Genomic DNA, 27,638 nt, shown 5'->3' with positions numbered 1-27,638 from the left:
GCTTTCTCTTTGCCTGGGTTATGAATTTGACATGACACAGAGGCCCATTTTCACTTGGACAACGCCCACTAGCTGGGCGAAGAGCCCCTGTTTTTCTTGACGTCACACAGTGGGGAGGATGGCGGTACAGAATGGGATCTTGGTGATATGAAATTTGCATAACAACTTTTAGACCCTATCTTCCATGGTCTCATAATTCCTTAATTGTAGAAAACCTGTGGGCTGAACTAAAGAGAAAAGAGCTCCAAAAATGAGTTTGGATGATCTACAGAGATTGTGCTACCGCAATAAAAGACGTATTTATTAGAATTTGTTTTATGTATCCTTACCAGGGACAGCAGCTTTGACATGTTCTTTTCACAAACCAATGAGACAAACTGAACTAATTTCCAACTGCCTTTACTGTATTTATATATTCTCCTTTTCTGGAACCTCTTGACTTGACTTTGTTTCTTGGAAGCACATATGTTGCTCCTTCAGTTTTTAGAGTAACAATATCACCCCATGTTTGTGCATTTTAATATAAGCTAGCTTTGGAGTAAAGTCTGCACACCATCTGGCATTCCATCAATTTAATGCATTCTGCATACAAGTTGGTATCCTTCCCTTATGGCTTTTTGAAAGGAATAAATACATCGCTGACAAGGTCAAGTGAGCCCATTTTACTGATATGTATCTTGTACCGCAGCACTCGGCGCTACCTGCAGCCTGTAATGATAATTAACTGAAATCTGGTGGAGGCCTAATGCAGGCCTGTAAAACACTGATAGTGTCAGGAGGATTGATGGGCCATGCAGGATCAGGTGAGGAGTAAATGGAGCAAGCAAGGGAAAGATGTGAGGGGTTAAAGACAGCGAGTGAAAACAAAAAGGATGACGAGCTGAAGACAGCTGATTTGCAGCTGCAGTGGACAGACTTAGCAGTAAGTTTGACATGTTTTCATAGATATTTGAAATCTTCTTCCATTGAAACTACTTTGTGTACTCCTGCAGAGATGTAAACCGCATCTTCTCCTAAATTCTGATTTTATGACATCAGACAGACTTGCTTGATACTTGCCCTTTCTCAGCCACATACATGCTTGTCAGGAATTGACAGGGGGGAAGACATAGCCTTTTTGATAAATTGTACATTTTTCCTGCTTGTCTGTGTCTGTCAGAATACATCAGTCACCTGACTAACCCATCAGTTCAAGGCAGTCTGAAGGACCAGCTATTGTTAAACCCCCACCTTCCTACCCACCACCTGCCGCAGGAATAGAAACATTTAGCCATGCTTGAAAAGTCTCTTCATCTCAGCACGTAGGCCTCTATTACACTGATATGGCCATGACAGAATACTTTAAAGGCAACACTGAGACATTCTATGCACTGTTAGTTTGTGTATATAGCTGGGAGCTGAATGCTTAACACATACATCTTTAGTAGATGAGGGGTAAGAGGCAGCAGGGTGTTGACATAGAAGGTAAAACTGTGGGGGCTCATTATTAAGCCTCAGTACTTTTTCTTGTATTATAATTCACACTTCTTGGTTTTCCCCCAACATTGTTTTTTTCTAGATGTTTCACAGTCACTGAGGATTTACTTTTAATGCATGTACACAGAATCTTAATACAAATCTGATTAGAATCTCAGTTTTTAAACAAGTTTACAATAAACACAAGCTGTGTTTTTTGTATGTCTGCCCAGACGAACACTCTGATGCAGTTATGCATTAACTTGAATTTGCAAGCATGTTGGCATTTAATGTAAAATAGAGAAAATAGAGATTTTTTTAATCCCTAATGCAGATCCGAGGTATTGCTGATACGAGTCCAATGTATCATGAATATGGTTTAATTCAGAGCTGCGTACTTTAAAGCACAATGTTAGAAAATTGGAGAGAAAATGACGCTCTACACATCTCTAATTCTGCATTATTTGCTGTTATTTCAGTTTTTAACTTTATGTTCTCCCTCTTTTCTCTTCCTAGCAGCTACACCTGGCCTGACTCTGTGTCTACCTGTGACACCTTTCTGGAGAGGGGTATTGTCCAAGCTTCTGCTGGCAACAACTCACCTTCTACCGATGATACACTTGGCCCTGTCTTTCAGTGTTTAACCCTTTCTCTCTCCTATGGCAACTGACTGAGCTTTTACTGTGACTAACTCTATGTGCTCTCTTTCAGACTCTAACCTTGAAAACTGGCTCAGAGTTTATCTGTTCTTTCTTTCTAGGTGAAACGACTAAAGGAGCTACATCCATTAAAATTTACTTTTCCTTCCCATAGAAAGGACCCCTGGATCAGTGTCTCTGCTCTGTTCTCTCAAACCCCCAGTCGGTTGTGGCAGATGGCCGCTCACACTGAGCCTGGTTCTGCTGGAGGTTTCTTTCTGTTAAAAGGGAGTTTTTCCTCTCCACTGTCGCTACATGCATGCTCAGTATGAGGGATTGCTGCAAAGTCAACGCCAGTGACTGTCCACTATCTCTACATGCTCATCCGGGAGGAGTGAATGCTACAAGTCACTGACTGGATGCCATCTTCCGGGTTTCCTTAGGCAGAAAAACATTTTATCCAATTTGAATAAATAACTGAATCCGACTGCACTGTTCAATGATTAGGATTAATTGGAATGTATGTACCTGACTTTTGTGAAGTGCCTTGAGACGACATGTGTTGTGAATTGGCGCTATATAAATAAACTGAATTGAATTGAATAGATAACCTAAGTAAATACAAAATGCAGTTTTCAAACACGACTTTATTTATTAAGGGAAAAACAAAGATTTCCAAAAAAAACCTGGCCCTATGTAAAAATGGAATAACTATTTGCGCCATACTTGGTGGTAGCAGCTGCCATTTGGAGTTTGCAATAACAGTTAGTTTTTCACATCACTGTAAAGGAATTTTGCCTGCCTTTCTTTGCAGAATTAGTTTTGCATGAACAGCCCATTTAAAGTCACAGGTAATTTAGGTCCAAACGTTGACTAGACCATTCCAAAGCCTTCATTTTGTTTTACTTTTTAGTCATTCAGAGGTGGACTTACTGGTGTGCTTGTTATGATTTGGGGTTGTTTGGTTTTTGGTTTCTGGGTTTTTGTTGGTCTTATTCACAGTTCAAGTTTTGAATAATGTTTCTGTTTGTTTTCTTGGTCATGCTTTTGTTTTGTCGTCTTGTTCATGTTTTGTCAAGTTTGGTTTTCGGATCTGGTTATGCTTTTTCTTCATGTTTTTCTAGTTTGTGTTCAAGAGTCTCTGTTTTGCTCCAGCGACGTTTTGTTCTGTTAATTAAGTTTATTCGGTTCACCTGCTCCAAGTTAATCTGTCTTCTTGCTCCACCTGGTTTTCACTCCATATATACACACCTGTTCAGTTAGTAATTGCGGAAACATTATTCTGATAATACTCTTGTCCTGTAGTCACGCCACGCCTGTCTCGCCAGCCTGGCCAGCCTGGCCAGCCTGGCCATGTCTGTTTTTGCCTGTTCTGCCTGCCCGTTTGTTGTTTTGTTCCTGCCTCTTTTGAGAGTGAATTTTTGTTAATTAAATTCTTGCACTTACCATCACGCTGCCTGCTCGTCTGCATTCTGGGGTCCTATATCTCGCAAACCATAACAGTGTTGCCTGAATTACTTAAATATGTTTAAGTGTAATGTCGGAAAATAATGGCCGGACATTCTCCTTCAGAATTTTCTTGTAGGGAGCAGAATGGCAAGTCCAGGTGGGAACGATCATATTTTTACACAGGACCAGGTTGGTTTATTTGGCTTTTTTTCATGTGTAAATGAGATCAAAATTTAAAACTGTATTTTGTAATTAGTCAGATAAATGTATGGAATTAAAAAACTTGGTTGATGATTTGAAACATTATAATGTGAAAAAAAGCACACATTTGTAAAGAGGAAATGCTTTTTCATGGTACTGTATGAAGTTTGCTGAAGTTGTAGGCTAATGCTACTATGTGCAATTCTAGTTAGTTGTGTCAGGACAAAACTTCAGCAAACATAGCACCTTGCTTGGAAAGTTAGAAACTTTAAGAACTGATGTTTCAGCTGATCTCTGGCGCTGGGCATAGCATGCAGAACAGGTCACATGACACTGCATATGGTGAAAAACAGATAGTTTGGGAAAACCTAAAATCGTTAGATCAACAAAATTTGCAGGACCTAAAACAGACTTTTGCAAAAACGCCAGGGACTTATAAACTAGTGGTTGCAAGGCTCGCTGGGAATGAGGCCGCCATAAAATCTCTAACAGTGTGATGGATAATTTAAAAATGATTACTGACAAGATGGCTTCTTTTGTGTAGATTCTCTGTCTTATTAGCTTAAAAGTGAAAGTTCTAGTTGCATTTGTTTGATAAATTGTAAACTACCCCAAACAATGAGTTGACAATGCTCCATAGGTTGGAATGTTGGAAAGCTCAGAGTAAAACAATGTATTTTTGTTGTGGTAGTTATTATTTTCCTTATCAAATATATTTAAAATTGTGAATTATTTCTCGCCCCTGACACCTGCTTATTGTTTAACATCCTGGATGCCTAGGAGTATATATCATAGCGATGGGAAATACAGCCTACCAAACACAAAAGCACATTATTTCTTGGATATATTGACCAATTTGCATAACATTATCACAGATTTCTAAAACTGACGTATTGTATTTTGATCTTTTCCTGCTATTTTTATTATTTGCTGTAAAGCCTTTAAGTTGTACTCTCACAAAATACAAACAGTCAAAGATTGTAATGAGGATTCTTTAATGAGGAACCTACAGAGAACATACTGAACAGAAAACAAGGTTTTTAGGTTAATGCCACCTGTTTTCATATGCCTAGATGTGCTTTCTCACATATACATTTCTGATGTTGCACATTGGTCAGTATTTTCATAGAACGGTTATCCCTGTTTGTGGATTCAAAGAACAGCCTGACATTAAAAATTAGACTACTGCTTAACTGAACACCCCACATCTCTGTGTCATGAGTCCTAACCTACGCTTAGATTGAATACCAGATTTCATACAAAAATTTATTACGTTTATATAATTTAGAGGTTAAATTCTTGCTCCAGATAGAGAGATGAAGCAACCTTTTTGATCTGATGCATACATAAATAATAATTCATCCTTTTTTACTGAATGGTGCAAAAACAGCTATTTTGTTTTATTTTTCCTGCATCATTTAATCCCTTTTAAAGTTAGTTACAAGGCAGCAAACTTGCATCAATACATAAATAAATCAGAAAAGCATTTTTCATGTAGTGAATGCTGCTGGCCCCTGATGTAGAAATTGTTGCCAATGTCTGAGACAAAGTGATCTTGTTTAGAGTGTTCTTTTTTAAACTGGCCATGTAACACAGTCTTGTAAGACTATTTACTTGAAGAGCACCTTGGACTTTTTTTTATTTTCACTAAGTTTCATCTGTACCTCTTAAGAAAACCCAGTAGACACACACACTTTCTCTCTCAACTCACTGTTGTCCCCTAAGTAACAGAAGCCCTTTTTTCTATAAAGAAGCATGTGCGTTGTTTTCTTATCTGACACCTGCCTGTATTTACCTCATTAGCATGAATACAGACTTTGTTGTGATTTTAATTAGGCTGCACACTGTGGGCAGACTTCAAAAAATGCATAAATACAAGTATGCCATGGTTTTATCCATCTGCTGTTCACATATCATAAAACGGTTTCAGGTTTGAAAGGAACAGTTTGTTTTAACAGAAGATGAGGTTTTGTTTAAAGGTAATGAGCAGTAAATATCTTACCTCCAGCAGATAACTCTCTTGGTGTCTTCAGTAATAATCCAGATTAGTCCTGCAGGATAAGGCTGATGTTTAGCCCGTGAATTGTAAAGAGAAAGCTGACTTTGTCCATCTTAAATGACTCCAAACTGAAAAATGTTTTAGTAGGTTATGCAAATACCGTTTCCCTGGGTTTTAATTTTGACCAGAAAATATTAGCGTGTTTCATTCTCAGCATACATTTTACAGGAAAGATTATTGATGGCCCACCACTTCTTAGGTCTGTTTTAAGTGTAAATAATCATTAGCTCCTATACACTCTGAGTATTTATATACAAGTCCAAATGTTCTGCAGCAAACTTCAAATTAATCATAACATCTTCAGCAGTGGAGTCTTGTGGAGTGAGTGTACATAGAGGCTATAGGGTTTCGATAAAGTGCTGATTGTTTTAATTGAAAAACTGTACCTGCTGATTCCAGATTGTTCATAACTTCTCTCTGGTTGGCTCTTGGACAACTCGCTTATATATCCTTTTGATCTTTCTGTCAGAAGTCCTGCGAAGAACGTGTGGTCAGGGCTGTTGAAATCACATTCTGTCCCCTAGCAAACACATTGCTCATGTATGTTGTGACGGTCTTGATAGAGCTCTTTCCTTTCACTCATCATATTATTTTTGTGGTATTCATTTAAAATGAGAAACCATTTTATACATCGTCAGTGAGGGCTAGGAAATTAAATCAGTATTTAGTTTTATTTACATTGCACCTGTCAAGATCACAAAGTGCTATACAGGAAAACACTAAAAACATTAATTGTCAGTACATCCAAATATTTAATCAAAAGCAGCTCTAAAGAGATATATTTTTAGTTGCATATTAAAAGCTCAAGATTCCACACACCTCAAACTAAAGAGGTGAACGTTCCAAAGTTCTGGAGCTACTGCTGAGAAGGCCCAGTCAACTTTACAACCAAGATATTAAAGTGTACTCTGTACTGGATGAAGAGCCAGTGCAGCTGGATGAATTGTGTTGTGAGAAAACCTCTGTGATTTGGTCAGACGGCTGGCAGCAGGTTTCTGCACAACCTGCAGACAATCCAATCCTGCATTGTTTAGGCAGGTGAATAAGTTACAGGTTAGTCAGTTACAGCAATCTAATCTCAAAGAAATAAAGCAAATGCATGAATAACAATTTCCTGTCTTGTTCTGAACATGAGATAATAGTATTTACTAAATACTAAACCAGCTGATGTATATTTGCACTGATAGGAGACAGGATTGCTTTCTAAATACTGACAGATTTCAGATGATTTCTTGGTTTTCTATATCTTTTTGCAGGCTCTAGGCTTCACCTGTTCATTAAGTTTTCCCTGTGCTATTTCACTTTATTACGCATAACTTAATTTATGGACTTGTTTCATTTTATTTTGATATGTGGATTACATGGGTTATTACTGACATCTAGTGCAAGTTTAATGTTAACAGAGAAATTAGAAATTAATTGATATGTTCAACACGTATTTATCCCGCTGTATTAATTGGTTATAACCTTTAAACAGAATCTAAGTTCTAGTTTCTAAGTAACTATCCCTTCAAAATACAAACAGCTCTATCCCAGCACTGATGCAGGTAATCATTAGAGGAGACCAGAGCACCTTCCGACCTCATTATTGGAGCTAAAGATGAGCTGTTCTTTGTTCTCTCTGCTGGCTGTGACACTTTCTTCTTCCACCCGTTGACTCTGTCTCTGCTCTTATTTGTTTCTTACTAACAGGCTGTGTAGTTTTTTCTCAGACGGGGACTATCAGACTGAGCAGTCTTAACCAGTTAAAGTTCTGTGAAAGCAGAGGAATTAAATGTTAGATTGGAACAATTATAACAATGGATTAAACAAGGGGAGCTGATTGTGCTTGAATTTGGCTTTAATTTTTCACGTTGTTACTTTGAGCTTTAATTGTGCCTATTACCGATGCAATTAGAGTTTTACGCAGAGTCATATTCTTGAGTTGTCTCGATTTTTTTCCGTACTTGATTTTTATCAGTGGATGAAGGCTTTGTGTTTGCATGGGTGTGTGTGGGGTAATCTGGTGGCTGGTCCAGCGTCAGGAGAGCTTGAGACAGAGGAGTGAGGGAAATGAAAGTGGAGGGATGATAGTGGAGGGGGGTGCCCTCGGAGAGCCAGGGATCATTGATGGGGCTCTCTGGAGAGAAGAACAAACAAACTTTAAATCAGAAAGGATGAGAGGGGCCACGGCCTGCAGAAATAGAACCCTCAACAGAGTGTGTGTCTGTCATTGTATGTGTGTGTGTGTGTGTGTGTGCGTGTGTGTGAGTGTGTGCTTGAGCTACTTGTGTTTGTGTATTTGGACGCACAGCTCATTTAGCTGAGCGTGAAAAGTTTCAGAGTCTGTGTAAAGTCACGTACATAAAGGGAATCTGGGCTTATGGCACAGTATAAGCACGGTTTTTCCAGGGGTGTAAAGAGGCTTATAGGTAGCTAGTAATGTCACCAGAAGGGTTTGCTGTGCTCGCAGAAAGGCTCCTGAAACTCTTAGGAGTGCACAACAAGCTTTGCTAGGGAAAGATAAGGCAGCTGCAAACCATTCTGGAGCCACAAGCAAAGGTTCAATTCACTAAACATTTTACTCACAGTAAGCACAAATATCGTGCATAAAGGTCTTTTCTTTGGCGAAGTCAACTGTTTAATACACAGAATGAAACATAATCTCAACTCCTGCACCAGGGATGTCCAAAGTGGTGGCCATTTGCGTTTCTCTGAATCATTTTGGAATTGATCAAATCTGGCCTGCCAGCAAAGTTTGTTTATGAAGGGAGAGAATGAGATTCATGTCTCATTCTTGTTGCTAAACTAAGATTAAAACAATTACTTTAGCCCAAAAAGAAAACAATCAAACCAAAAAAACTGCAAACTATATGTCTGTGTTATAGAAACACAATTGTGAAAGACACTAAGTAAGATTTACAGATCACTTTTCTACACAAATCTCCCTATTTTGCTCCTTTTAGTAAAATCTTTCATGTTTAATATATTATTGAGCAGATAAAATAAAAAAAGATTTATTATTATATTTATTAAAAGTTTTATTTAAAGAAAAACTTTTTTGGCCACCAAGTGCTTTCAATTTTACGATTTTGGTCCTCATGGCAAAAGTTCGGACACCACTGGCCCATACTATCTGGTTCCAAACAATAATACTGAACATAATGCCTTTTTACAAATTATTTTTAAAGACTTTCAGATTCACATTGCTGACTCAGCTCCAGTTAGACCTTTACTTACTAATAGACCTGTCAGTGATCAATGGCATTATAGCAATCAAACCCTTCTTATATTTGTCAGTCAGTCTGTCAGTCATTTTCTACCACTTATTCCATAGTGGGTCGCAGGGGAGCTGGTGCCTATGTCCAGCAGTCTATGGGAGAGAGGCAGGGTACACCCTGGACAGGTCCCCAGTCCATCGCAGGGGAACACACAAACAACCACGCACACACTCATTCATACACCTAAGGGCAATTTAGAGTGACCAATTAACCTAACAGGCATGTCTTTAGACTGTGGGAGGAAGCTGGAGTACGCCTGCACGGGGAGAACATGCAAACTCCATGCAGAAAGACCCCAGGCCGGGAATCGAACCCAGGACCACCGTACAGCCCCTTCTTATATTTGTTGACCAGCTTTTTCCATCTTTTACATGTTGCCACTAGTTTTTTGACAATTTATCTTTGGCAATGAATTCTAAGTCTCTGAGGTCAAAAGGCCTCCTTCCCATAACCCTAATTTTAACTCCCTCCGCAGTTTCTCTGTCAGATTCAAGTCAGGACTAAGGCTTAATATTCCTCCCAGTCAGAAACAAAAAATGTGTTGGTTAAATTAAAGACCACTTCAAACTGAAATATATCAGAGGGATGAATATTTTAGAATTTATTACGCCTTGTACTTTGAATTTAATAACTTTGGCTTCGATTTTTTGCGGGTTTTTTCTGTATTGTACCAATGTACCATTGTACCAACTACCGCAACATAAACTCAAACACACATGAACTAATCTTGTTTCACCTTTATTGTTATCTGTTCACTTAAAATTGTGAACAGAGGATGGCCGTTCACACTGAACTGGGTTCTACTGCAGCTTTCTTCCTGTTAAGAGGGAGTCTTTTCTTTCCGTTGTTGTCAAATACATGCTCAGTATGAGATATTGCTGCTAAGTGAATAGCTTGATGAAATCAACTATCCACTCTCATCACCTGCTTGTTAAGTAGAGGGATTGCTGCAAAGCCAATAACGCAATTCAGTTGGCTGGGTTTTGGTAGATACCATTTAAATTGAAAATGACTGTTCTGTTTTTTAACTGGGATCAAATTGGAATGCATGCAATTACAAAATGAATATGACTGGATTCATTTGACAAAACATTTTTGTATGTAAATTAGAATGCTTTGTTTTGTAAAGTGCCTTAAGACCACAGTTGTTGCAAACCTGCTGTATTAATACATTGAATTAAACTGAAGTAACTTCAAGAAAACAGCACAGTACAGGTAAGTTTGTCAAAGTACTAACACTAAAGAAGGAAATAAAAACCACTAAACTTTGAATCAATTTGAACCAGTCTTTAGTTAAATATAAAAGAGATACTTTAACTAAAGAAAATACAAATTCGAGCAGGAGAGGCTGTTTGTCTGGCCAAACTCCCAGGGATCATGGAAGGTAAGAAACTGGTAAGAAAAACAAGGATTAGTAATAATTAAAATTCAAAGATCAGAATTGAGTTGATAAAAGTGCATGTGAACCAAATATGCGTGCTTGCAAATAGAACTTGTGCATTTAAACACATCAATAAACTTTGTTGCAAATGAAAGTGTATCATTGTGATTTGTTGAATGAACAATGAGGATGCATGAGTCTTACACAACCTTATTGGAGTGTCGCCATGGATTTGGCCATCACATAAAACACTCAAATTCAGAAAGCACACTAACATGCTTTGATTGGAATAAAACAAACAGAAATAAAACCTACAAAAAACAGTTGTGGTTTCCATAGAGGGTTCTTTTATCGTTAGCAAGCTTCTTTGTTGCAGTGCTCCCAGTGAAGTGTGGCTCCCTTTGCTTCCATCAGTTGGTCCGCTTTGTCTTAAAAGGACTCAAAGAAAAACTGGATTATTTTCATCATCTAATGCTGTTGTGTTTTCTTTCTGCACGCAATGACAAAACCAGAGGTGCATTTGTGATGAGGTTAATGAGGCCACTCTGCTAAGAATAAAAGCATTGCTAAAAAGTGTTTACTTATGAATCAAAGACTGGGAGCCTGAAATAAACCAAGGAGTTTAAACATCCATAAATACTTAAACAGATTTATTCAATTTTCAGAAAAGCTGCTCACCATCTCATATTTATAATTAGTAATGATTTGAATTTCAAACTTGGTTGTTTGTTACAACAATCCACCAACACACTTATGAAAGTTTATATATTCATCCATCTATGTTACTGTCTTTCACAGTGTCGTATCAGGTGAAGCAGGGCACGTGTGAGGTGGTGGCCATCCATCGCTGCTGCAACAAGAATAAGATTGAGGAGCGCTCTCAAACCGTCAAGTGCTCCTGCTTTCCGGGGCAGGTTGCTGGGACGACCAGAGCCAGACCTTCCTGTGTGGAAGGTAAATGTGTCCACTGATGTTCATATAATTGTTTGAATCACTGTGTTATCATCCTCAGACATCACTCACAAAGCCTTGAACCTTATCCACACAACCATGTGTTGTAATTGAAGTCAGTGGCAGTTTTTGAGGTGAGAGATATGGCTCTCTGCCCTGGGCGCCCTTCCATCATAAAAAAGCTCTATCTCCCATCACACAAAAGCATAAAAAAATGCTCCACTGATGACTTTTCTATTGCTTATTTGCATATTCAGTCAATTGATTAATTGAATGAAACTTTATCGATCCCCCAAAGGGGGAATTCAAGGGGGATCTGGTGCAGAACAGTGTGAGCAATGTATGAAATGTGGCTATGTGCTAGTCTTTAGGTTCTTTTGTTGTTAAACACCTAATTTTCTTATTCTTAAGGACATACCTGACATGTTTCAATGGAAAACGTCTGTCTTTATCAGAGGTCTCACTAGATTCTATGTGACTTGTCAAAATCAGCTGATTTTGACACATCACACACGTATATTTACAGTGTTTTTACAAAAAGAAAGACATGATTGAATTGTGCAAATATGCATTGTATCGAGCTGTGTACTCTCACTGTTAAGTGTTTAATAGAGAAACATCCTGGGGAAAGAAACTGTCTCTATGGCAGCTGGTTTTTCAGAGCTCAAATAGGGCTCTGTAATGCCAACCTGAACTTAAAAGTTTAAACAGTTTGTTTTGAGGATGTGTGGGAGCTGCAGAGATGTTAGCTGACCTTTTCCTGACCCTAGACCTGTACAAGTCCTGGATGGAGGTAAGGTCAGTCCTTCCTCTCTGCAGACCTAATTGTTTATTACAGCTTGGACCTATCCTGTTTTGTAGATGAACAAAATTGCACAGAGATGGATGTGCATAAAATAGACTGAATAATAGCAGTGTAGAAAATGACCAGCAGCTACTGTGGTAGCTTTTACTTATTGTGTTGCTGCAGGAAGCATAGTCTTGACTGGGCCATCTTCTGAACTGTGTTTATGTGTGAGGACTATCTTAAGGTAAGGTAAGTTTATTTATATAGCGCTTTTCAGTAACAATACAATCACAAAGAACACAGAAAAACAAATCAAATGCTAAGAAATCTAAAAATCTATGAATCCTTCTGAGAAATCTAAAAATCTCTGGTCAGTCTTAGGTGCAGGGAAAAGTGGTTCCTAGGAACTGGATGTGATTCACATAAGACACAATGTTCTTGAGGATCGGGAGGCGTTGTGGGGGCTGTTCTCCAGAATTCCAAAGTCATCTCCGCAGTCTTGAGCGGGTTAAGCTCCAGGTGGTTCTGACAGCACCAGTGGACCAGCCGATCCACCTCCTGTCTGTATGCAGACTCATCACTGTCCTGGATCAGATCAACAGTGGTGTCATCTGCAAACTTCAGGAGTTTCACAGACCAGTCTGCTGAGGTGCAGTCATTTGTGTACAAGGAGAAGAGGAGTGGGGGAGAACACGCCCCATGGGGGATGCCGATGATTCTTGTGCAGGAGAAAATGCTCCCCAGCTTCACCCGCTGCTGCCGGTCAGTCAGGAAGCTGATGAGCCACTGATAGGTGGAGGCTGGCACTTTGAGCTGTGTGAGGTTCTGGTGGAGGATGTCTGAGTTGATGGTGTTGAAGGCCGAGCCCAAGTCCACAAACAGGATCATGTGATATGTCTCTTGGTGGTTGAGGTGGTGCAGGATGAAGTGTAATCCCAGATAGACAGCATCATCTTTCTACCATTTTGCCTGGTAAGAAAACTGCAGGGGGTTCAGGAGGGGGCCTGCGATGTCCATCAGATGCTTTAACACTGGAAGCAAAGGATTTCATGACCATAGACATCAGGTCTGTTTTCATTGAACTCCGTGATGGTGCATTAATTGTGCTTAGCAATGTTAAATAGTCATTTGCTTTACATACCTATCCAAATTTGGTTTCACTATGCGGTCATCTATCAGATCTACTATAACCGGATATCTAAAATAAAACCTTCACCAACATCTTGTTTTTACCTTCCATGCTAAAAAATTATTTTGTATGGGTATTTATACACATACCTTTATTTGAGTCTTCCATCATGTGAATATTCAAACAGAAGCACTGTGGTTCTGGTTAAAGGTCTCTAATATTATGTTTTATTTCTCCAAAGCCAATTTTTCATGTCACTTGTGAACTTTGAAACTTTACCAGAATTCAAAATAGTAGATTTGCATGTTTGTTGAGCTCTTGTTTTGCAATAACTGAGGCAATGATTAATCTCACAGAGGTTATAAATGTAACTAATCATCTTGCTTGATTGTTGCTGCGATTTCTCTAATAGTATTTGGGCTTTTTAACAGTTCTGTGTTCTGTTGCTCTTGTTTCAGGATTTTTACTCATGTTTCATTGGTTTCTTAACCAGTTTGTTCATTTGTTTTGTGTTTTTTTCTCATCCTGTACACCAGTTCCTAGTTTCTAATCATCATAAAATGGCTCAGTCACATGCTTGCTGGTGCATTAGCAAAAGTGGTACCTTGTCAGGTACTCTGATCTTTTATTCTGTGCATCATACTTAAAAACCTTCTTGTCCTTAAGCGTTTCTCTGTCTCATGTTTAGTGTTATGCTTTGAATGTCCTTCCATTGCATCTTTAATTTGTTATTTTGCCTTACCCACCGTCAACAAGGCTGCAGTCCTCTGTGACACTTGCCTGACATTTGTTCATTAAATCTGCTGTCTAAACCCATATTTATCTATAAGTAGGTTCTGCTGTAGGAAGGTCAAAAATAGCCTTAAAAGCCATTGACACATTTTAAAAGTGTTTAAGAACATTAAAAGCTGATTGAAAATTACATTTAATAACTCCTGGGTTCCTTTAAAGGATGTTTGAGCTTTTTTTATTTTTCAGTTTACGTTTAGGATAAAATAGAACTTAGAAATATTCTAAACCGGTGAACATACGGTACACATTAATTTCGTCTCAGGAGGTTTCTCAACATGAAATGGAGAGTAATCATTAGGATGATAATGGAAGCTCTGTCATTTATGTTTTCTGTCTTTTTATGAAACAGAGTTGTGGGTGTATGAACTGCAGTTTAAACAAAGTTATATAATTTTTTTGGAACAGAGGTTTTTCTTTTTTATGATACATGAAAACAGTTATAGCTTGAAATACGTAACAATCAAAACCTCTTTGTCAGGATTTTCATACAGAAATATACACTCACCGGCCACTTTATTAGGTACACCTGTCCAACTGCTCGTTAACACAAATTTCTAATCACCCAATCACATGGCAGCAACTCAATGCATTTAGGCATGTAGAACCGAGCTTCAGAATGGGGAAGAAAGGTGATTTAAGTAACTTTGAAAGTGGCATGGTTGTTAGTGTCAGACGGGCTGGTCTGAGTATTACAGAAACTGCTGATCTACTGGGATTTACACGAACTACCATCTCTAGGGTTTACAGAGAATGGTCCGAAAAAGATAAAACATCCAGTGAGCGGTAGTTCTGTGAGCCAAATGCCTTTTTGATGCCAGAGGTCAGTGGAGAATGGCCAGACTGGTTCAAGCTGATAGAAAGGCAACAGTAACTCAAATAACCACTCATTACAACCAAGGCATGCAGAAGCATCTTTGAATCCAAAACACGTCGAACCTTGAGGCGGATGGACTACAGCAGCAGAAAACCACACTGGGTGCCACTCCTGTCAGCTAAGAACAGGAAACTGAGGCTACAATTCGCACAGGCTCACCAAAATTGGACAATAGAAGATTGGAAAAACGTTGCCTGGTCTGACGAGTCTCAATTTCTGCTGCGACATTCGGATGGTAGGGTCAGAATTTGGCTTCAACAACATGAAAGCATGGATCCATCCTGCTTTGTATCAATGGTTCAAGCTGGTGTTTGTGGTGTAATGGTGTGGGGGATATTTTCTTGGCACACTTTGGGCCCCTTAGTACCAACTGAGCACCGTGTCAACGCCACAGCCTACCTGAGTATTGTTACTGACCATGTCCATCCCTTTATGACCACAGTGTACCCATCTTCTGATGGTTACTTCCAGCAGGATAACGCGCCATGTCATAAAGCACAAATCATCTCAGGCTGGTTTCTTGAACATGACAATGAGTTCACTGGATTCAAATGGTCTCCACAGTCACCAGATCTCAATCCTATAGAGCACCTTTGGGATGTGGTGGAATGGGAGATTCGCATCATGGATGTGCAGCCGACAAATGTGCAGCATCTGTGTGATGCTATCATGTCAATATGGACCAAACTCTCTGAGGAATGTTTCCAGGACCTTGTTGAATCAATGCCACGAAGGATTACGGCAGTTCTGAAGGTAAAAGGGGGTCCAAACTGGTACTAGCAAGGTGTACCTAAAAATGTGGCCGGTGATTGTATAAAACTGAACAGAGCAAAAAAAAAAAAAAAAGGTGAAATTATAGATTTACAGCTGTAAAATGGTTTTGGGTTAAAATCCCGGTCGAGGCTTTCTGTCCAGTGTTTGCATGTTATCTCCATGCTTGTGTGAGTTCTCTGTCTTTCTGTCATACAGGTTAAGTTAGTTGGAGATGCTAAATTAACTTTGGGTATGTGAATGGTTGTGTTTTTCTGTGATGGACTGGTGACCTGTGCAGGAAATTTCCTGCCTTTCATTCATTGGCCATGGGAGATAGGCACTAGCAACCATCCAAGTATTAAGCAGGTATAGAAAATGAATAGATGAAGGAATCTTAACTAATGCATAAAACATAGTTTTCTGTAAATTGTTCTGTGTGTGGTTAAAACAGCTTTAGTCCTAAAGTTAGATCAATACTACGAGGGGACATGGGGGAATTTTGTTTCTTTTGCGTTCCCACGCAATACCTTTGTGTCCCCATGCAATACTTTTGCGTTCGCTCGCAATACCTTTGTGTCCCCATGCAATACTTTTGCGTTCGCTCGCAATACTTTTTGCGTTCCTATGCAATACTTTTGCGTTCGCTCGCAATACTTTTTGCGTTCCTATGCAATACTTTTTGCGTTCTCACGCAATAGTCTTTGTGTTATCTCGCAATACTTTGTGGGATAGTTTCCAAACCAGATAACTGCAAAAACACTACACCCGTTTTTGAGATTTATTGAGTTTTATTTTGAAATTGGCCTTAAATAAAATGATCAGCAATCAGACTTAAAGACAGTTTTTATCCACAAGCTGTCAAACTACTGAACTCTGGACAATAATACGACACGAAACCACATCTGTGACATTTTATTTGCTTATTGCTGCTGCATGATGTGTACTTTTTTTGGCACACCACTTTTGTTTTTATAGTGATTTGAACGGTTCGTCTTATGCTAAGCATTTAATCGCATTGTTGACTGCTTTTAAACTATACCAATTCCATATTAGTGCTGTTTGTTTTGTGAGCAGTTTGTCAAATGTGGTGCTGTTCCAAAACGCACAGCTTTCTCAAGGTGATTAACAACTTTTGCAAGTGAACGCAAAAGTATTGCGAACGAACGTAAAAGAAACAAAATTCCCCCATGTCCCCTCGCAGGCTCCATACAATACAACTCAATTTCACATCAAAGCAAAAAAAGAAAATAGTTGAATAGTTGAACAGGTTATTACTTTACTGATCCCTGTCTGAAGCAAATATCTGCTGTATGAGAAGTCAAAATTTCTGTTACAAGTGCGAACAATCAAATAGTAAAGTCAGAGCTTCCAGAGTTGAGATACAGTTTGGCTGCTTCTCATATAAACACAGACTGAGTAGTTAGCCTGAATACTGAAAACAATTTGGTCTTTCAACACACTGCACTCAACTTTGATATCATTTCCAGATCCAAACTCTGACTTCTGTGACAACTGCATGCATCATGAATTGTTCTAGATGGTCCTAAGAGACTATTTACAGCTGGAGGACAGAAACCAAATAGTAAAACTGTTTGTCCAGTATGTCATATGCTTGTGCTTCTCCACCAGCGCTTCTTTGTTCTATTAATGGCCTTTTGAGGTATTTTTTTCTGCAGTGTGGTCACTAATACCAGTTTAAATGCTAAGTAAATAAATTACTTAAATAACTTTGTCTCGATTTTCTGTTAATCACGTTTTTCTATTAGTATTTTAAGGCTAAAAGACTAAAATCATTAAGTTCATAGAATCCATACGAACACATATATGTGTGACCCCATCGCCCCATCGTTGTCTCCTGATGTGAGGTATGAATGCCTGGCTGTGGAAATGACAGACAGACAGATGGAGGGCCTTGGTGGCTTCTGTACACTTAAACCTGTTTGTCCACTCCATGAGCTCCTTCTTGGCAAGAAACAAGCAGTGTCAGTGACCCTTATCATCTGCACACACACACAAACATACACACACACTAGCCAACCTGATTGAATCACACTGTGTAGGCCCCCTGCCAGAGGAAGATACATGGTTGCCTCAGAACAGAGAAGAGGCGGTGGCCCAGCAAAGCACAGGGGTTATTCAAACTGTTAAGGTCAGCTGGAGATGATGGAAACTGATTCAAAGTTCCCACTAGGGTGACTTCAACTTTTCAGTCGTCTGTTTTTGTAATTTCCCATGAGAATCGAGAATCAGATAATTTTCTGACCTGTACAAACAAGAATTAATTAAAGCCAACCAAATAAAATAAAAAAAAAAAAATAAAAATATTTGAAAGGTTTTTTCTTCTTCATGATAAATAACAAGTTTGCTATTTTATAAAGTTTTTATAAAATAGTTGTTCTGTTTTCACATGTAGTAACAAATAACATCCTAATAATAATAATCTTAAAATCTTAATTGTAATAAAAAAAAAGTATGTCCTGCTCTTTTCAGGTTATTTTAAACAAGAAAATTGATTCTCAATTTCCTTTTTAGGTTTTAATTTTAAAAATGTATTTCTTTCTTTCTTTCTTCGTTTCTTTGTTTGTTTGTTTGTTTGTTTCTTTCTTTCTTTCTTCGTTTCTATCTTTCTTTGTTTCTTTCTTTCTTTGTTTCTTTGTTCGTTTGTTTGTTTGTTTGTTTGTTTGTTTCTTTCTTTCTTCGTTTCTATCTTTCTTTGTTTCTTTGTTTCTTTGTTTCTTTGTTCGTTTGTTTGTTTGTTTGTTTGTTTGTTTGTTTCTTTCTTCGTTTCTATCTTTCTTTGTTTCTTTCTTTCTTTGTTTGTTCGTTTGTTTGTTTGTTTGTTTGTTTGTTTGTTTGTTTCTTTCTTTCTTTCTCCCTAATGTCAACATAACATCTACACATAACAACATAACAACATAAAGCATTATAAAGTGACATCTAACTTGTTTGGGGTGCTATCACGAGAAACTGGCCAGAAGCAGACGAGGCAGAAAACAATCCAACACGTTGCTCTGAAAACAGAAGAAAAAAGCAGCCTTAATCAAAAAGACAGCAGAGAGGGCAAAGTGCTGTTGTGGTTACACAGATGCCAGTAAGCCTTCACACTTGCCCAAGTGTTAACATAAAGCATTATAAAGTGACATCTAACTCAGTAATCAAAATGTAAGAGTATTAACGTCTTTCAGTGAAAAGGGGCATATCTTCACAATAAACACTTATTCAGTCTCTCTGATGCTTTTGCTTCAAGTGACCAGTAGGAGGAGCTTTTCCCTCTGAAATGGCTTCCCCACCATCATACCTGCTGCTTCATTTCAACACTGTTTTCAGGCAATAAAAGAGTAGATTTGTTTTTTAACCTCTTTGATGAGTTCCTAGATGGGAACTGTTGCTTGATAATGATAAAACCAGGCAACCATGGCAAAGATGATTGGCTGGGTAATGAAAATCAGGAGGAATAAGGAATTGCGTGAAACTCCGCTAACCTCTTGGAATAGTCGTTGCCCCAGTGCCTTGCTTTTGTTTGTTCATATCCAGGGCTTTGCTAAACGGAAGAAATGGCATTGATGACAGGCTAATAGGTTTACCATTCGACTGAGGCTCAGTCAGTAATAAATTAGTTTTGATGGTTTCAATGACTTTTTTTCCTCTGACTCCTAAACCTTACACAGAGTCAGCACACTTCCTCCTGTTGCCTCTTTTGCATCTTATCTTTTGCACTCACTGCCTCTCACTTCCAGATTGAGGGCTCAGCAGGATTATGCTGTGATTCACCCTTGACCTCTGAGTCTGGGGTAACAAGATCTTGCCTCATCCTTTTATTCTAAAGCATATAAACACTTGTTGATGCACACTCCAGGCTTTTGTTGTTTTCATTTTATTTCAAAGGCTCAACAGCTGAGAGATCAACACACTCCCCTCTTAGTAGGCATTCTTTGTGGAAAAAGCCACAGTATAAAAGGAGCTACATTATTGATGATGCCTGAAAAATGAGTGAACCCTTCTACTACGGGCTGCTATCTGGTGCAGTACGCATTTAATCAGAACATTATTGAAACCAGTTTTTATGTCTTTTGTGATTTTTGTTAATTAGAAGTGGTGCTGATGTCTGAGAATAATAACATTTAGCTTGGAATCAAACACAAAATTTTTATGAAAATGCTTAAGTCTTACTGTCAAAACTTTGAGAAAAGTAAATCTGATGACTTATTAAAATTTAGAGATATTTATGGTATATGGTACTAAAACATTCAATAGCAGTCCTGCACTGACCAATAATAAGAAATACTAAAGAAAAAAAAAAACACACTTAGCGTCAAAGTACTATGGTAAATATGTATAAAAAAGCTTAAAATGAATTTAGGTCAGTGGGGAAACAATTCTCACAATGATAATTAATTGTTGTTACTAAAATCACCGGTGCCTTTATTACTGGAGCTACTACTAGTAATAATACTAGCATACTAATATTAGTTTTAGTTTTCCTTGGGTATATGCATGATGTGACAAACAATCCTGTTTTTACCAGAATGCCAGAACAAAATTCTTATCCTATCATAACTAAAAGACAGTTGAGGAGTTAGCTAAACTTTAACTGTAACCTTGTGGTTTGCTCAGATGAGGCTAATGGTGTTTTCACACCAGAATAGTATGTATACTTGTTTTGATTAGTCATACTTTCATTTAGTTTGGTTCTCTTTCAGATTACACATTTGAAAGCACACCAAACTGCCTTGACAATGTGAGGCATCTACAACAGCTGCTTGTTTGGGGTGCTATCACGAGAAACTGGCCAGAAGCAGACGAGGCAGAAAACAATCCAACACGTTGCTCTGAAAACAGAAGAAAAAAGCAGCCTTAATCAAAAAGACAGCAGAGTGGGCAAAGTGCTGTTGTGGTTACACAGATGCCAGTAAGCCTTCACACTTGTCCAAGTGTTAAACTATTTAAAGTGGACCAAACAGCCCTGATGGAAAAGTACCCTAAGGTTAAGCTTGTCTGCATCATACACTCCAAATGGGTTTAGTGTGAAACAAAGGGTGAATATGTGGTAAAACATCCAAGGCCCACTATGAATGATTATGGCAGAGGATCTGTGTGGCCCTGTTACAAAGGAGTTGGATGTTTGTAGTATTTGAAATACCAAATATTAAACAAAAATCCAGTGGACTCATACCAGTAAACTGAAAGCTGGTCTTCACTGTGTCTTTCAGCAGTGTAATCATCAAAACGTATTGTTAAACAAAGACAAAAAGTGATTTCCAGTCATTAAATCCTCCTCAGTTCCCCAGGCCTAAATCCTGTAGAATACATACATACTACTACTACTACTGTATTTATTCAAAAAGCATTTAAAATCAACCACAGCTGTAACAAAGTGCTGCACATGTAAACCAAGGAACATTTGTTACATAAAACAAGGAAAAAGAACCATAAGTTCAATAAAACAGGAAAGACAGAAGTGGAAACAAAAAGTCTCAGGTTTTGCTAAAAGCCAAGGAATAAACATTTATTTTCAGAAGAGTTTCAAAAGTGGACACTTAGGGCCAAGTCTGTTGTAAATGGAGATCAATCCATAAACTGGAAGCAGCAACATTAAAGGCTCTTTCCTCTCTGAGCTTCTGTTTAGACCTCAGCAACTCCAGGTGCACACTCACTGTGCTTTTGGCAAAGGGGTTTATACAGATTATTTACAGTAGAGGTAGGCCTGCACTATATGAGCAGGATTTACATTTTGTAGCCCAAAAATAAAGGCCACACCAAAATAAACAATAATGTGTAGTTTTTTCATGAGACTACATGTTAGGACAACTATCCACTCACTGTACTAAAATACACATTATTTTTCCTGAAAAAAAGATGAGCTAAAGTAGAAGATCGAAAAGTAAACAAAGACGTAGCATTATGTCAGTTCTCTGCAGATAACACCATTACAGAGGACAGCAACCTGATGAAACGGGTAAACGAGTGGATTTTGTTCCGTCTGTGACAGACAGTGTTTCATTGCTGGGCCACAGAATTTCGTTGAGCATTTCATCACGTATCAACCAGCTGTTGTTTATCACCTTTCCCTTATTGTCATGCTTTTGTTATTTTTTTCTCCAGTACATTCTCGTGAAGGTGTGCAGCTGTCCAGTCTTTTTCTGACAGTTTTCACAATGCTCTTTGCACCTGGGTTTTCCCATCATACCTGGGTTTGTGCTGGCATGAATGTGTGAGCTCAGGCTATAGTAATGCAGTGCGTTACTAAATCATCACAGAAAAAGGTGGATGCCGCGCTCCAGCAGCTTTTGTACTACAGGATCACTGAGCGGAACAGTTACAAAACCTTGGGGCGTTTATAACTTTGGGTCCATCCTCAGTGCAGAGTGTGTGTGTTTGTGTGTGGTTTGGAAGTAAACCATTTGCCTTTAAATAATAATGACCTCAGAGTAAAGGCATGTGGGTATTTATTACGCCTTACACTAGATGCACAGCCGTCGCGGTATTTACCTACACATAAAAACCATAAAACAGGCACACAAAGACAGGGTAGCAAATTGCTCGTTATTGTTTATGGTCCATGCTGCTTCAGTGAACGACTTCAGGCGAGCCTTTTTTAAGTATTAATGAGGAAACACTCCAAAAGGCACATGTCTGTCTGTAGAAACAGTACACTGCTTCACATCAAGGCAGTTTAGATTATTTCATGTATTAACATTCTAATGATTCATCATATGACTTGAAAGACTATAGATGAAAGGGTTAGAAGTTGAGGACAGATTTTCTATGTCATTTTAGGTCGGAGAGTAACTTTGTAGAAACAAGCTTCATTCCCATGAACTTTGCCACATTTTGTCATGGTACAACTGCTAAGTTCAATGTATTTTATTAGGATTTTATGTGACAGACCAACACAAAGCAGCACGTAATTTTGAAGTGGAAGAAAAATGATTAGAGTCCTTTGGGGTTTGTCTCTTCTGTATTTCCACATCTAGAGACTGCCATGTTTTTTTTATTTTGTTTTGCAAAATAGCTTAAGCTCCAACAGCATGGATGGAGAACATCTATGAAAATCATGTCTTGCCACAATGTCTCAATTAGATTTAATTGTGGACTTTGATTAGACATTCTAACAAATGAATCTGCAGTGATCTAGACCACTCCATTGAACCTCTGACTGTAGGCACTGTTGTCCTGCTGGACGGTGAACCTCTGTCTTTTTTTCATGTTTGACGTTGGAGATGGTGTAATGTTTAAGGCCTGGGTTTAGGGTTTGTTTCCCCTTGATGCGCAATATGAGGGCAAAAAAATTTTTAATGTTGATCTTATCTGGCCACAGAATGTTCTTTCATGTTTGTTGTGTCCCCTTCAGAGCTTGTCATTACAATATTTCTTCATACCACTCTTTCAGCGAGGCCAGAGAGTAGATCTAATAGTGTTCCTGTAGAGAGATTCTCCCACCTGAGCTGTGGATCTCTGCAGCTCCTATAGAGTTAACCATGCAATATCACAATGTCAGAGGACAGCTTGGATGCAATATTTGTGATAGGATATTATGTTTAAAGGGTGATCCATTCACTCTGTGCAAATCTGCATTTTCTGTCTACAACCTGCATGTTGTAAGTGGCTGAGATGCTAAAGCTCACAGAGAGTGGTGGGGACATAATTTATTGGTTAAGTAAGGAAACAATGGTTAATAGCCATATATATTGTGATCTCAACTTTCATTGATTAGTATCAAAAGCATATATTTTCCAAATTGTGCAACGCTAGTTTGCAGCTGTGCTATTATAGGCTGAACGATTTTATGTGATGGGATTATTATTATACATTTCGACTGTAATATCAGTCAAAGTAAATTCACATGTTCCTCCCTTCGCTGGTTCTTATCAGCCATTACAAAGCTTCTAACACTGTCTGTGACCTTTTGTATCTTGAACTGCAAGGGGGCTCTGTCCAACAGGATGAATATACTATTGGCTTAGAATGTAATAGCCAGCAGATATTGCTTTCTAGATCTCCTTTGTGAGTTTAACGTTGCACACATTAATATTGCATTGAATATCTATTTGTGATAGCCCCAGTGGGAGATTTTTCTTCCATTTTCAGATGATGGATTAAAGAGAGCTCTGTCACATGCTCAAAGCTTGTAACATTGGTTCATCCCTGACTTATCTACTGCGTTCAGTGGCCTTCATGATGCTGTTTGCTCATTAATAATCTTCAATAAACCTTCATGGCCTTCACTAAACAGCTCCATACCTTGTTTTTGGTCTTTCACATTAAATCCTTATAAAGTTAATCAATGTTTGTGGTTGAAGGTGGTTGAAGGTATTTTTGCAAGGTACTACATAAATAGACATTACCTCTGGTGATACATATGCATACTTTTCTTCTTCTCTGCTGTATTTGCTTGTTTTACATTTTGGTAATTTTCAACAAAGATATGATGTGTATCAGGTTTCCGGTGTTTTTTAATAGTGCAGGTGTTGCCAGTAAATAAGTAACAAACACAATCAGCTCCTGTGAGGAAGCAAGTGACTCTCTCAATGTGTTAATTGACATTATATTTGAACCGAAGGAACCTGTAGATCAGTTCACCTTTTGTATGATTCCAAGCTGCGGCTGCAGTTTCTACTTTGTCCACTTGATGTCACAAACATTACAATGACAGTGAAAGCCAAGCAGCAAGCAGTGATCAGAATCAAGCAACCGGCAATGGGTGGCACTGTTCAAGCTTGTATTGGATTGACATGTTGTCATCAATCGGAGAAGAGGCAGAGCTGCAGGCAGCCTTGTGGCGTGAAGCTATCGTTGACCTTATTTAGAGAAACCCAAGAGACTAGGCATGAACCTGGGGAATAATATAGCCTCAGTCGCTTGTCTTGCCTAACCTTGTCACCTGCAACCTGAGCAAGGTGCCACCAGACATTTTCCCCCCAAGCTGATCTCATGCTGAAAAGTTTGTGTGAATACTTAAAAGAGAGCCGCTTTGGGACTCAAATGTAATGAGCTGAAAGTAGGTGTGATAAAATGTATGCCTGAGCTGTAAATCTCTTTCATTTGCATAGGCACCTTTTGTGAATATCAATGCAGGCTCTTAATGAGAATGATGCAATTACAGTCAAAAGGGCGAGAAGCGCACCGTGTGTTATCCTCACTTTCCAGGGTCCTATTTTAGGAATGTTGCTCATTTTCACCTTGACTTATTGACAATCATGTTGCAGATGTACAAGGAGAGGTTAATCAGACAAAGTGAGACATTCCACATGTCAAATAAGCCTGACAATAATATCTGTAACTATGCTAATAAGACTCCTTATGGATATTATTATTTTATATTTTAAAAAGTTATATCTGCTAGTAATGAGTCACACTGCCTCACAAAGGTATTTAAAATTCAAAAATTCATTTTATTTGACAAATAAAAATGTGAGAAGTGTAGAATACCTTTTTGTTCAGTCCCCTTTTCTTTAACAGCAATAAGGGAATTAAAGTTGGTTTCAGAAGTCACTATTAGTAAAAAATAATCCATCTGTGTGTGATTTAATCTCAGTAAATATGCAACTGTTCAGTGAAGGTCTCAGAGGTTTGTTGAAAAACAACAGCAAATAAACAGCTTGAAGAAAACCAGGGAGCACAGCAGACAGGTCAGGGAGAAAGATTTGGAGACGTTTACAGAGGGGTTAAAATATAAAACAATATCCAAAGTTTTAAACATTTCATAGAAGAACCTGTTGACTGGACAACTACTCATGCATTTCACAAATCTAGCCTTCCTGGCAGAGTTGCATGGATAAAGCCAAAATAAAATCAGAGGAAGTGCTGTGTATAGTTTGCTACAAGCAGTGTGGGAGATTTGGCGAATGTGTAGGAAAGTGCTCTTGTCAGATTCTGGCCTACATACAAAACATGTAGAAGAAAAATAACTACGCATCACCCTATAAACCTATCCCCTGAATGGTGGTGGCAGCATTGAGCTGTGAAAATGCTTCCCTTCTTTAAGGGGAGAGGAAGCTGGTCAGAGTTAAAAGGAAGATGAATGAAGGTATATACAGGACAATCCTGGAAGAAAACCTGTGAGAGGCCAAATGCAAAAAATGACAAAACCTTGTGAAAACCATGTATTCTTTTCTACTCCAAAATTATATCATATATTTGTGTTGATCTATCACATAAAATCCCACTAAAACACAGAGAAGGATTCGGTTCTATCTTGAAAAAATGGGTTAAAGTTCAAGGGGTATGAATACTTTTGCAAGGCAGTGTAAGTGTGGAATCTCATGCCATGTGAATTGCAAATTTGTCATTCACATGACATGAGATAGCACTCATCAACCTTTGCAGAAAGCATCCATCGACCTTTTAAGAAAAGGAAGACAGAGCCAGAAAATGCGCACTTAGCTTAGCACACAGTGAGTGAAAACAGAGCCAAACAGCTTATCCTGCTCCATTTTATTGTAGCAACATCAGCTTACCATTTGTAAAAGTGTCTTGAATAAGACTAACACTTGATACTTGTTATATTCGTTGAAAAAAAGGATATGACACTTTCTGGTTTTCAATGGGTCTATGTTCTGGCTTTATTATCAAACAGCCTCAAGTGAGGACTGTGAAGTTGGCAGTCAAATAGACTCTGCTTTGTTTGGTAAAGAATAAGTGTGGTCAAGTTTTTCAGAAGATCATTCAGTGTTGTTTGTGGGCATTGGCTTTCATACAGATGAAACAAAACTTTAACTAAATACACCGAGTGTTGATTAGAGAATTGTTTTGGAAGGAGTCTGGTGAGCTACGGCTTGTTGATGCTTGATGAGTAGTATGTGAACAATCTATATGGGAATACAAAACACAGCTGAGTAGTAGTGAAGTAAAAAAACCCTCTGTACGTAGGTCGATAACATTAAGAACAGCATAAAAATTGAGCTGAGCAGCTGGCATTAGTAAATGTTATGGTGGACTGGCAAAATGTCAGAGATTTCAACAAAGATTGTTAAACATTTATATTGCAAGGTGATCAACCTTTTGCGTTTAAACCAGAGTTTGATCCGCAGACACCATGGACAACTTTGTAAATAGCGAAACTAAAATGAATGATGAAAGCTACAATGATGGGCTTCAGAACTTCCTAACGTACAGATCTGTTTATACTTCCATTTGCAATTTTCCACTTGATTGTTTTTTGTGCAAGGGCTGCACGGAGGTAGTTGGTAGCATCGTTGCCTTGCAGCAAGAAGGTCCTGGGTTCAAATCCTGGCCTCGTTCTGCATGGAGCTTGCATGTTCTCCCCGTACATGCATTCATTCTCTTTAAATTGCCCTTAGGTCCCCTTCAAGGACAAACAGGTTTAGACGGTAGATGGATAGTTTTCTGCATATTCTCATAAAGTGAATGAAAGCTGTAGTTAAATCACCTCATTCCTACTTCTCCTTATACTGGCAACTACTCTCTGACTACAGTACTGAGGGTTAATATTGTATTTTTACTTCTTCCTTCTGCTTTGACTGGAATGATGCTGATCATATAGGCTTTGCTGCGGGTGGATGCACGGTTGCTAACTTGTAGGAAAATCATTACAATGCTACAAGAAGACGATTGGGTTTTATGAGCCAATGTCTTGGATTCAAATTATGGTTTAAAAATACTCTGAGATTAAAATCTTGTCATTTCAGTCTTTTCTGGTCCTCTTCACAAAGCACTTCCATATGATTTATTGTAACTTACTGTTCTGAGATCCATGATGTTTTCACACAAATAGCTCAAATGTTTTATTGTGGCTGTACAGAATACAAGTAAACACCTATGAAGAAGGAATATGATGTGAATAAAGAGGAATGGACTTCAAATAACTGCCTTATACCTTTTCTGATGTCACCAGATGCTTGCTGGCTTGCAAGCTCATTTTTAGGAGGGTAGATCCTGTCCTGATTAAA

General features: G+C 38.5%; 1 protein-coding gene across 1 annotated transcript in view; it reads left to right on the top strand.

Moving 5' to 3' along the window:
- Window positions 1–27,638, top strand: part of tafa4b (TAFA chemokine like family member 4b) — a 61,224-nt gene that overhangs the window by 19,134 nt on the left and 14,452 nt on the right. Inside the window, exon 4 of the mRNA XM_047346688.1 lies at window positions 11,242–11,397. Coding sequence (XP_047202644.1) covers window positions 11,242–11,397 — 156 coding nt within the window. The remainder of the gene's footprint in view (window positions 1–11,241; window positions 11,398–27,638) is intronic.

The sequence above is a fragment of the Girardinichthys multiradiatus genome, chromosome 20 (genome assembly GCF_021462225.1).
Source record: "Girardinichthys multiradiatus isolate DD_20200921_A chromosome 20, DD_fGirMul_XY1, whole genome shotgun sequence".
Taxonomy (NCBI): Eukaryota; Metazoa; Chordata; class Actinopteri; order Cyprinodontiformes; family Goodeidae; genus Girardinichthys; species Girardinichthys multiradiatus.
This window is presented reverse-complemented; position numbering and strand designations above follow the sequence as displayed.